The following is a 13483-nucleotide window of genomic DNA, read 5'->3' on the forward strand; positions in this document are numbered from 1 at the left end:
GTAAACAAATGTACCCATAAACCAATTTTGACAGGAAACAGAAGCATGGTTTAGAAGCTAATTTTTTTAAAATCACTTTTGACCAAAAAAGCACATTTTTGTGCATATTTCAAACTACAGTGTCCATAAAAATAAAATACTAACAAAACTTTAAAATTCATACAATAAGCTTTCCGAAAATATATAGTTTTGTGGACAAGGGAGTTTTCATAATTAACTAATTAAAATACCTGTCAGGTAAACTGCATCTCTATCTTAAGCAGTGTTGTGACTTGGACAATTTGGTGTATAACAAGCCCTGGCTGAAGTTTCGGAAATCCCATGTGATGAAGAAAATGGATCAAGATGAAAAAGGCAAGTTGTCTTGAAATGCATTACCATCGCAAGTTGCATATGATATTAACGATTATTAGAAACAGTACACAGCAACATGCGAATTGGTCAATAAGACAAGGACAATCATAATGTTCATGCATCGAGTTACTGGTGAAATTTACATGCAGTGCCAAGAAACATCATTTAGGATTTGTTTAGACGTACACCACACATTCATTTATTTATTTATTTATTTATTCGGCGCTTGAAATGCAATCAGAAGAGTTGAAACATGAATGCCAAATGCCATTATCACTGGTATAAACGTAGATTAGAACTGCACTGACCTAACCAAATTAACCATAGTATGGATGGTGTTCGATGATCTTAATGCAAAACATTCCCCGAGGAACATTTATGAATGAACATGTCCATTTATTATACTGGAACACCCTTGAGACTGCTAACGTTCAGTGATTATGCAGACATTTTCCGGATCATAGTTATACCAAGGACACGTACGAAATTTGTTGCCGAGATTAATATACGTAGTGAAGTGAAACAAAATGTACAATTATATACAAGTGTTTTTCACAGCTTCGATATTTGTTTGATTTATATTTCTCAGTCAATGAAAACAAATTTTGAACTACAGTGCTGAGCAATCTTGTCCGTATTGGTGACGTCACAAAAGTGGATGATTACTGGAGGGCGCCATTTGCAATAAAAGCTATATTGATTGAATTCGTTTGTTAACGGCATCAATCGCCCAAATATTTATGGATTTATGAGAATGTTGTATGTAAACACACAAGTCCAAACTATCACCCAACGCGTTATACACTATAGCAGATCAAATACTTGTCATTGATTTCTACGAAATATTTCAGGAACCTCTTCGAGTAACATAGTATGTGTATTTGCTGCCTAAAGATTAACCTTTCTCATAATCTATGAATAACCTCGTCACCCTTATATCCAATCACAGTAATGATTTTGCTCGGAGACGCTAAACACGCAAATTACGCAAGATGTTTGCGATTTTTGACTATACATTCTTCATGGTCAGACTCGTTGTTGTCAGTGCTTTCGTGTTTCAATAAATCGACATTACAAACTAGATTGAGGCCACTCCTATGTAGACGGCGGTATCCTTCAGTGAATTTCATGTTGCTGTTTTGTTTTTGTTTTGTTATATATATTTTTATCATTCATTATGATTGTTCAGTTAGTTGATTGATTGATGTATTATCACAACTGATGACAAATTCGCGATATCACTAACAGGAACAAAGATGTAAAGAATGACAGGGCTTTGGATATTGTGGTCTCTGGTGTTGTAAATATCCATTAGCAGACACTGCACCGTCGTCACACACAAAAAAACATGTAATTTATTCCAAATCACTTATTTACACGACTACAATGTAAGACGTAGTCAGGATTATAAAAAAAAGCTTCATGTTCATTTTTTACGAAAATATGACAACATTTAAATAATTCCATATTGCCATCCAACCCCAGCTCTGATGTGAACTTCGATATAGGAAACAACGTAATAATAGTATTTTAAAAATAGGTGATAATTAACATAGGGTGTGTTAACAAATAACACCGTATAAATACAAGCAAATTACGAATATATAAACGAGAAAAAAGAGGTTGAACTCACGACCACATGGCCATGGATGTATGCAGATGCGCACCTCAACACGGTGTACCATCAACATAGCTTGGAGAGATTAGATAGAGCCTAAAACTAATCATGACAAATTTACTGAAATATAAAAAAAAATATGTGAATCAATTGTTCGGGCAATTGTTATATCTCAAGGAACTAATGACTATATCGACATCACCATTATCTTGTCACAACGCATAATAAAAATACAAATTGTTTTTGCTCGTAAGTTAATAGATTCAGACATTCAGTTTTATATGTTTGTATCTGTTATATATATATATATCACCTCACACTAAGATAACAATTTCAATGATTTCCATTTACAGGACGTTTAACCGAATGTAGAAAATCATGATTGATTGCCGAAGAGCTATTAATATCTTGGTCCCGTGAAGTGACAGTTCTAATTAAAATTACTACCTCGCTAATTAGCCTCTTCGTGTCACTATAAAAACATAAATCAATCAAGAAATCAGCTCTTAACATGACATATTCTAAGAAGATATTTGTGAAAATAATAATGACCATTTTTTACGAAACATTAATTGATTTCTCTATATGCATGCTATAGCCATTTTTAATTTTTAAAATATACACAGAATGAATGATTATGCAAACTATTCTAATACTTTTGGTGGGTTTGGGAAGTTTTAAATTAAATAGCTTATGGAGTGGTAAAGTTTCATTGTTATGTGAATGTGTCTTACGTTCTTATCCAACCCTCAAAAGACAAGATCAACATTTCACGGTCAGTAAATTTCACAACAACCAAGTATATCTCTTGTGACTCATTTATATACTCATAACATGTTTCTGTACCTTGATGTAATTTTCACAAAAACATGTCAGCATTGCTAAATACAACACGTACTCGTTACATCAGTTCATTTTCGCACACGGCCTGATATATCGATTATTAGCGAAACGGGTTTACATAAACAATCGTCATCGATCATGTAAAAATATTTTACAAGCTGAAGTACATATCAGCTATTGTGCACATGTTTTAGTTGACTTACTATCCGGCAGTGACACGAATACCACATTATCTATATCTAGCATGGCCAGGTTTGGGTCAATGAGGTTATAAATGTCGATGTTGCATTATACAACATGTTTAAAATATAATATTGCATAGTCTGCTTTGATATTATGTTATGAATCCGGTATATATCACAAGATAGTTGGTCTACAAGCCTTAAATAAAATTTAATTGTCGTGTGATTTGACTACGGTCGATAATTATAGGCAATTTATGACATGCGACATTATCGAAACCACTATGATGAAGACCGCTCGTAAACAAGAAGGCGTTTTATTAAATCTATTATAAAAATTGCTGCATATAATAAGAAATGCCGCTGTGAGAATGGCTGCTCAGAAACGATATCCAATCAGTGAATGGCGGCAGTAATAGGCATCCTATCATAATCACTGTTACAAAAACAGAAGCTAGAATGAAGAGATTATTCAGATTATTGTCTCAATCAGTTGATCTTATCGAAGCTTCGACTTGGTGAGTCACCTTGTGGTGACGCATTTTTCACTAACCAACTGAACATCCTTCATTGTAGACATCACCCTATTGATTCTCAAGCTATATGCTCACTGAGTATAAACTATTGCTAAAATATTCAATATGAAAAAATATATAGTCTATCTGCAATAAAATGAACGTACATTGATACGCCAATAGATACATAAGACTCCATTAAATAAGTCTGATTGCCATCAAACATCGGAACGAGAAACAATGTTTCTTTAAATATTGCTTTTGTTGAGAGTCGTCGTCGCCGAGATTTCTCACTATAACACACTGAGGTGACAGAACTGCTGGAAAAAGTCTCGCAATAGAGAGCATATTTTGTTGATCGGTGACTATGGTAATATTTTTGTCGAACAGAATTTCTCGTTTTCCTTCTCGTCCTCTCGAAATCCATTCACCTTTGTGCGTTACCGCTACGATACTTGTCTGCACCATGATGCAATTCCCATCAGTGCCAAAATACGCACATATGTCAAACATACTATGACAGTTAAAGCCACGAACTATTATTTTGTAAAATGCATTGCCGAGCTTCTTATGGGGCGTCCCCTGAAGCCCACTTGTCAAATTTACTATGCACACACGAGTAACGTCGCCACTGTTATATAAATCCATCCAAGTCTGACAGTTTTATGTAAATTCCATGTAAATGCAGGTCACGAATGCTGTCACTCGCGCCGACGTTTCCTTATCATTCTCAGCAACGTTCCCATTAGTATCCACGACGACCTGGCCTGGCGGAAGTTTCCTGATTTATACAAAGACACATAGTCGCATCACCTTGTAGATTAATTAATCTCAATCTGTAAGAAAATAACCAGCATCGTCATAAAAGTTCCTATGACGTATAACATCATAAATAATCTATCCATCACCATAGCAACCTGCTTCCATTCGCAACTTGTTTTTCCTTCTTTGCTTCTACCTTCAAACAGCTCCCTCACACTACGGAATTCGTGTAATAGTTCTCGAAGATAGTACACTTGTTCGTCGCCTATTTTACTGACGCGAAGCACTTTCTGGCTCGAGGCCTTCTTTCGTGAATTATGTTGGGCAAGTCGTCTTCCTTGCACGCCGTTTGGTTTGTCCATGTCTTCGGTGCCGACCGGGGACTGTAAATCCATCATCGGCAAAAGTTCAAGTTTCTTGCTGTGCCTGATATAACTAGGTTTCCGCTTCGCTCTCACAGATTTTGTCGCAGCAACATCACGAATCAAAACGAAACGAGCGACTCTCCCGAGTAGCAGTTTCCGCACCCAGTTTGGGACCGGTTTACTTTCTGGTCCACGAAAGTGAAGATTTAGAACAGCAACAGACATGGCTATAGATACTGAAACTAGCACCATCACTCCAGCATAATATTGACCTAACAAGTAAATAACAAAATACATTATCATTCGTTTTACATTTAACATTACATTGCACATCGTATAATTACCGACGGACCACGACGACATTTGTTTTGGCTACATATCCAGTCTCACATCAATACGGCTCGCGCATATAGAATACATTTATTGATCAATTTGAACATGAATAATTAAATACCTTGTTATAATCAATTAAGTCAAGATGTACAGTCTGTCGCATACGACTTATTTACTACTTCCGTGTCACTGAGAATGTTCTAGAACCGTACTGTGTCTGGGTGTAATATTCTAAAAAATGTTTAGAGACTGGTTGAATAGGTAATAGAACACTGTAGGAGGCAATAGAAGGTAATGGAACATTCTAGAAATTTATAGTAAATTCCAGACTCATTATGTATGCTGATGTAATGGTCTATTTATAGACAGTGTGGGTATATATAGGGGAGTTGTTAAGCACTGAGATCAGATCGGAGATCTCGTTGAATTGTATTGGAGTTTAAGTATCTAGTTATTGGAGGTTTGGAGTTTTACCGCGTTATTGTACTTGATGTTTGCAGAGTATAATAATACCAGTACCAGTTGAAACCTCATATGTTGGCTCCGTGTTCGTATTTTATCATCGCCGCCAGGGAAGTCATTCTGTTACTGTTGCCATTTTGGTATTTGAACCATCACACCTGTACTATACCAATTACGGTAATATTACGTTGCGTGTGACACAGTCTTAAACCAGAATACAATGGGTGATAAATTAACCCATGAACGGCAGAAGCACCATACACGGTCGAGACCAAGACAAACACTAAGGTGTATTTACTAAGCATCAAACGACGGGTACGAAGAGGTTTGCAGAGATAAACTAGTATTGTCTGCTACTGGAAAAAGGGCATGGTTAGAACAATGAGGGACAAAGCAAAAAAGTAGTATAACGGGAATACAAGATCTGAACTATGATCACCTGACAAAGAGCAGTACAAAGTTATAAAAATACATAACCACGAAACATCAAATGTTCATTTGTACAGGTTCATTTCTGAGTCATCCATTCAGTCTACCTTAAAGCGCGGTAGTCGTCGCGCTGCGCATGTTCGACATTTGTGTTGATAAACATTGATTTTCCCACAATCCAATGCGCTCTTCAAATGGAAATCACAAGTATGAGGTTTGACCTGGGCGCGACTTGTACTGATTACCGCCGGTGCCTCCTTCGATACCTTCCAATCACATGAAAATTGCCTAATTAAAGCTTGGAAACGTGTCAGTTCGTACTCGTTGGTCTGCGCAACAGTCAAAGTCTTTGTTTATATGAGACCCATATATCTCGCACTAGCGCAGCGCGGCGACTACCGCGCTTTAATCAGACAGAACGGCAATCCCGTGTCGATTGTTGACATGTCATGGTGTGCCAATTTCTCTGATTCCGGAAAGATTGTTATACATCAAATTATAATGCGAAAGGTGGGCACAAATTAATTTGTATTGTAATGAAAATATAACACAACACAATATTCTACAACAAAAACCGAAAAATTCGCTCATCTTCACACATCGTGGTGCTAATCTTACATTTGATTCCAGAAAAATACTTTATCAGATTTTGTTCTAGTTGTTGTTAAATATATAAATCAGATTCGTTAAGTCAGCATCACGTAGCCGAAAACGTTGAGGACAACTGTCAGTCGCTTATTCTGTCCGAACATAAATAGAAAATATATATACGTAAACTCTCATGCAATCACATGTCAACTCAACTTACCCAAAATAGGTACACTGTTTTGCATCGGCGGTAGAGTTTCCGCGAGAAGTAGAAGAAACACAGTCAGCGACAGGAGTACGGTAATTCCGAGTCCCACCTTCTCTCCAGACTCAACCGGAAGAAAGAAACTCAAGAGCGTTGTGGCTGAGATAAGCGAACACGGCATGACTAAATAAAACACGTAGTACATGGGCAGTCGTTGCAAGAAGACAGTAAACTTAACATATGAGAATCGTTCCAAAGGGTAGTCCGGGTAATAATTGACTTCCATGATATCATTTACATAATTAAAACCAGTTAATTCCCATTCAGTATCACCTTCAAAGTAGTCTTTAGCCCCTGTAAAATACAACATATCATATTTATTGTGGGCCAAAGACTAAAGTATAATACACGACATGGACATGGTCAGACCGCACATAATTTGTGCAATTTACTATGCATACAAAGTTCATTGACATGGCACTGTTCATTACACTGTGAAATGTTTCTCAAGCAGCATGAGCGCCACCAAACGACAGAATCGTACTTTAATGCGAAGGCATTTACTGTATGGTAATTTTTAAATGACCTAGGTGCGTGGATAGATATTTAACTATTTTTTTATTTAGCGGCTGTGTACTGGACGAAGATGTTGATCAATACGTGAAACTTGAAACATACGTTTTATCTTCTGCTTAATTGACTGGATGAGGTGTATATACTATTACTTACATTGGAAATTAGCGAATGGTTTTACACCAGTACTTTTCAACCTACCTGTTCCGTCGACCAGGAGATTGTAAAGAGTGTGTACATTGTTCAACTAACCTGTTCCATTGACATATATTTCCGACGAGTTGTGAATCCATGGACCAAACGTTATGTTACATGTTTGTTTGTCGAATGGAAAGTTCTTCACATTCATTTTACAGTGTGACTTTATAATAACTGGGGCAGCCCACATTACTTCACCGTCATAGTTCACCACACACTGTGTGTTTAAAGTGTAGTCTTCGTATTTGATGTCGGCACTATTTGAAAGACATTGTAAACATTGTCATATTAGTTCAGATTTTGGTGGTAATTCGAGTCACTTCAATAGATGTTTGCTTGCAGGGTTGGCGCTAGGGATTTCGTCAAGCCACATATGGTACATATTAGGAGTGTGTTGATATCATTTTGATTTTGAAAAGCGCATGAAAGAATATTAATGAAATGCAGTCATGTGAGAAATTGTGGTTACTCTTTCGTTCACAGTTTTAGCCTAAGCCTAATTCAATCAGCATCGACGTAAACAAATGTGTTGTCACGTGTATGTGTCAGTAAGTGACAGACACATATGACTTTTCAACGAGCATGTGCTTTTTTTCTCAAATGCCATCGGCGTCTCCCAAGGCACTCAGACAGTATTCGTCGCACTCTGCATATTATATTCGCACAAATAACAGGCATATGCTCTATGAACTCTCTACAAATTAAACTGAGCTCGATAGCCTTTGTGTTCATGATTGAGTGCAGAAAAAAACAGGGTCAACAGACAGCAGTCTAAAATAATTAACTCCGTGAAAAGCATTGGCAATAACAAACAAAGACTTCCAACCCATTAAATAACGAGCGTACACATAAACAATGGCGCTGTCATTTATTGGAAGTGAAAAACAAAAATCCCGGGTCAACTTGGTCCTAAGAATGTATTCCCTGACATAAAGCGAATATGGCCACGACACACAAGCACACACATAACATGTAGTACAATGCAGTAATGTATGACCGAATCCCACCAAATAGTCAATCTAATAAGAGACTGTCAGTAGATGGTCGGTTTGCACGCCAAAGGCAGGTACAGTCAACCATAAAATACACTATACTTCATCGATAAACAAAAATTAACGTTTAGATTTGTTGTCATTGGTTTCGTCTCTACATACATTATTTGGCGAATGCGATTGATTTTCTTGTTCATTGTGTGCATTTAGATAACATTAATTATACTGCAAAAATAACGTTATATTTAGTATAGAATATGGTACTGCTATAATACTTACTTTTCATAAAGCCATAAATCAGGTAACCAAACATTGTCACTATAAGTCTTGAAGTTCACAATTCCACCATAATCGTCCGGGTCCCAATGCAGGAATTCGTCTTGCCACCTCTATCAAAAATAATGATGATCAGTAAAACATGTCGTATTAGTTATTAGTTTTCGCGAGATATTTATCGTACATCACTAAGAACACCAATATGCAGTTAAGTCTGCTATTTACAGTCGTCTCTCTATTTTATAATTCGAAACTGCGTAAATTTTATTGGGATCCGACACCAGTTACTTAAGTTGCTTAATTGGTTATGTTGTAAAAAGCTATCACGCGGATTAATGTTTAATGAACGGACGTCCGGTTTTATCGTTATGTGTACCTTTGTACTTTTACAGGAATGTCGAACTTGCTCGAGTACAGTGCGAATAAGACGGAATTCACTTACTATTGTCAGCCACACATTCATTTTCAGTGTTTGAAGTCGTTCGTCCTGTAAATAAAAACACATATGTAGATTATCATATGATATAATAAACAGCGTGTATAGTACACTGACCAAGGGGCATAATGTATTGCATAGTGTCGGTAAATGTTTATTATTAGCAGGGATTTTTGTATACCTAGTAACTCAATGACATCACGTGATAATGAAATAATTGAAGCTGATGAATTTTATGAAATATGATTTACATGTATAATGTGCGATTTTATCAGTGTGCTCGCAATTTGAGTTGCCTGGACGACATGTATTGGAATCTCGTGATTTCTGTCAGAATACGGCATCTTTTGCGGACCGCCTTGTTCCTATATTGTACCACTAAATAATTATTTCAATTTTAACACAACCAAGTGCCCATACTGTTACAGTTACAGACTGCCGCCACATATAGGGTATACAGGTGTTTTGCTTTATCATGAGTGCTTATAGTATATGTGCCGAGCTTTGACAGCTTATCTCATTCCCAACTATTACATCATGAACGACGTGATCAACCATGACCAGTATTTAGACGCATACCGAGAACATAGTACGGCAATGATCACGCCTGGTTAAACAATATATACAACATGTGCTCACTCTAGCATTCCTTCTTGAATTTACGTGTTTCTCTAGAAGATTACACTTTGTATTGTGATAGTAATTCATTCATTTATTTGCTATCTATTTCTGTCCATGTATCCGCTGTTATAATTCTGTTACTTTTATTGCTTTGTGTTAATTCTACTTGTTATTGTATTATATGAACCATGATGTTTTAGGAAGGTCAAAGAATAGATTATACTGCTGCCTCCATGGGACGCAATATACACTCATTGAAAGGTACATGAGTTCACCTATGCGGGACTACAGATAACCTGGACGACCAGTGCTAGTAAGTGGGTATGTTAATTGTTTTAATTATCAAATCACTCGGATTAACTTGAGGCAATCAATATATGCTACGGTATAGTTCGATGACAGTTTTCTCGTTAGAAATACGTAATACACACTGATATAATGTATATGTATATACTTGTATTCAAACGATGACACTTGTTAAATACATTTACATAGTTCCATGAATGTTGTAACATAACGAGGATTGCATTCTGGTTAATAATACACTACTTAGAAATTATATTATATGATTTAATTTAACATAATGAACGCAATAACTCACCACATCCAATACCTGGGAGAGAAAGAACTGTAATTCAAGATACGTTGTTGTGCTCCAATTAGAAACTGGTCTGACTGTGGTGTCGTACGTTTGATTAAAGAAAAGATATTCACGAAGACGGTGATGATGGTATCCCCCAAGTATACCTAGCAAACAAAGAGTGAAATAAATGTTACTACCGTATACCTTAACGATATATGTTACAGTAATGACAAAAGTTTCCTGATTTTTAAACTAGGAATATAGTATGTGTATAGAAACATTTCAAGGAGCACAGTAATAATTATAGCATGGCAAGTTCCATGATAAATTGGAGCAGTGGCCATTATTGAAAGGTAATCGATTGAAAGTGAAGTGACATACGACACATGAACGCTTTATGCAGACAAGAGTCTTTTTGTCATTACAAATGTACTGCATTTTTGTCATGCAGACATCTTGTTCTCAAAACTCTGGTGTTTATATTTAATTAACAGCGAAGCATTAAACAATGAACACTGCATTCTTTCCCGATATGTGAGTTTTTGATTATCCTAACACGTGCCGTTACTAACTAAAAGGTTAACTCGAAAAACGCAACAATACACTAATATAAATACAGCTTGGTGTAGAACACGCACATGTAACCTGGTATACTAGTTCGACATATGTTCATGGAAATGTTATAATATGATTTATAAAGTGGTATTGAATGTATATAACCCGGTGTGTGTCTCGTTTTGTGAAAGTGGATACGATTGCGTGACATTCAATGAAACCATAGCTTTCGCGTGACAGGTTTTTAGGGTGTCAAACTAATTTAACATCGAAGTACAATCGACGTACGTAAATTTACACTTTGTGTCTGACTCATAATCTATGCTGAAGAGCACGGTGTTTAAAGGATTTGTTCGTCTCATTGCGGCATTGTTTGTACTTTTTTATCGAACCGTGGCTGAAAGTCGCTGGTGTTTGTTACAAGATATACATGCAATCAGTCTTGTAATCTGACGGTAGCTGTTCTTTATTTTGACGATAACAGTTCATTGTTTGAGCTGAAGTTCGAAAATTCAACGATTATGACTAGACAAACATTTGGTGAATTACTTTGTGATTAACATAGTTTAAAGTGACGGACAACCACAATTAGTGCTAAAACTGGCAATCGGAATTATACTCGTTGACTTTTAACTTTCTTTATTTAGAACTAGTGCATACTTAGTGGAAGAGTCGGAATACGTCCAATACGATACAAGTTACGGTAACAACAAAATGGAATACGGGTCACCAGTTTTACACGAGATGAAACTTTAATGAGAATATAAGTGTTGTAACCAATTATTGTGGCGATGAATATATAGGTGACCAGGGTCTATATTTTTATCTGTACATCAAACTATTAATTCATCAACTGCCGGTGAACTTTTCACATCAGTGTGTTGCTTCAACTTGGACATGTGAACGCGTACTCTGTGATCTCACAGAAACAACAAAGTAACTATATAACACATACCAACAGCACATACCCAAATCTCGTGAGAAAACAAGCAACAGTGTTTGCTTTTCTTATATCAGTGCATAAGACCATATTTCATACATGCGGGAGAGCGGTAATGGCAGTGGAATTTGCCTTCATTATAAATATTTAGATAGATAGAGCGTTCCATTCTGAATGGTTGCTTTTTCTCAATGTCTAGTTTAAACTATGCGGAGTTTGCATTGATGACTCGACGTTATTAGACCACACAATTTGAATTGACGTGTCAGATATAAGTCCGGATTCTGGAGAATTAAAAATGTAACACAATATGATTATGCCGTATATATCACACAATATAAAAAAATTCCCAGATTCACACAAATTACAGCTTACCATGTAAACCGTGTAAATTACTGTAACGTGACTGGAATGACGTCATGACTAATAATTAACACCAGACGATAAAGGGTCATATACATATTGAGTTTTAATTATTAAATGTGGGAATGGTAATATTAAGTAGCAGTACTTCTCGTAATGCTGATGGATTGTATATGGAATGAGGGGAAAATGGGTTTTCGTAGCCAGGAATTGCAGAACTATGTAGACACAAATGTTTCTGTCTGGAAAGCTATAATAGATAGTGTTGTAAAGTAAAAAATGCTTTCAGAAACAAGAATAGAATCACAACACAGTTCTCTGATAACTCAGTGAGTGTCACAAGAGCGCCACAATGGTCGATTTCAGCAGATTTTGTCATTCTACGACCTCTCCCTTTCGAAAAACACAATTTTGAAAGCTACGAATGCACTGAATTTTTTTTTTATTTAGTTTTGCTACGTTGTCTCACAGATTCGTAACGATAATGCATGTATCCATGACATTCTCATACCATATTGTTGACATTGACTTGATTGAATAAATCGCTCACTCTCAGTGTCCACATAATAGCATTTCTCAATGCACTTACCAATTTGAAATAATTGATTAATAAGTGTTTTGTGGCACCATGTGGCCGCTGGTTTGCTAGATTGTTACCTCCGCCATAGTTTTGTCGACGACGTTGGTTTGTCTGACTGTCCATCTGTCTATCAGGGAACTCAACAAATCATAACATTTTTGGACTTTTTGTTTTTTTGAGAGAATAGTAAATTCATCAAATTTTGGATTTAGAATCGGTTTAAATTTTTGAACTGGTCGAAACAGAGACAGAATTGATTTGATTGTTTACACACACCATTAATCACAAAATTGTAGACAGACTGCCATGCGTTTTAGAAGTTTCTGTCCTTTAGACAAATACCAATATGTAATCATTTGGGACAGATTTGGATCAAGTTGCCATGGCAATAGGCAATTTGCGGCTGTGCCGTAGGTTGGCGCACTCGGCGTTGCCTTTTATAATTTTGTTCAAATATAACTACGCCTGTCGTGATACTGGCGTCGATGAACCTAATGGAATGGTCATTTGTTTATATGGCCAGGCGGGTGGGGATAGTGCAGACATGAAAATTGTCTGTTTATTGAAGCATTGTAAGAGTACCACATTTCAACCTAGATTACCATGGAGAAGTGGAGATTTAATTATTACTGGGTGTTTCATTGTTTACGGTATAATGTTTGCTTTTGACTGGAATGGATTAGATGATCACACTGCAAAACAAGTAGATC

At 36.4% G+C, this 13483-nt stretch overlaps 1 protein-coding gene across 1 annotated transcript; it reads right to left on the reverse strand.

The window, feature by feature from the left end:
• Window positions 1-4131: 4131 nt before the first annotated feature.
• LOC100374449 (neuronal acetylcholine receptor subunit alpha-10-like) lies at window positions 4132-12251 on the reverse strand. The gene is made up of 7 exons (XM_078006484.2): window positions 12206-12251; window positions 10354-10499; window positions 9138-9182; window positions 8699-8808; window positions 7482-7684; window positions 6672-7010; window positions 4132-4911 (listed from the first exon to the last, which is right to left on the reverse strand). Exons 1-7 carry the CDS (start codon window positions 12249-12251, stop codon window positions 4334-4336), a joined length of 1467 nt encoding a protein of 488 aa, XP_077862610.1. The 3' UTR covers window positions 4132-4333.
• Window positions 12252-13483: the final 1232 nt, after the last annotated feature.

Source organism: Saccoglossus kowalevskii, chromosome 10 (assembly GCF_978046115.1).
Source record: "Saccoglossus kowalevskii chromosome 10, keSacKowa6.1, whole genome shotgun sequence".
Classification (NCBI taxonomy): Eukaryota; Metazoa; Hemichordata; class Enteropneusta; family Harrimaniidae; genus Saccoglossus; species Saccoglossus kowalevskii.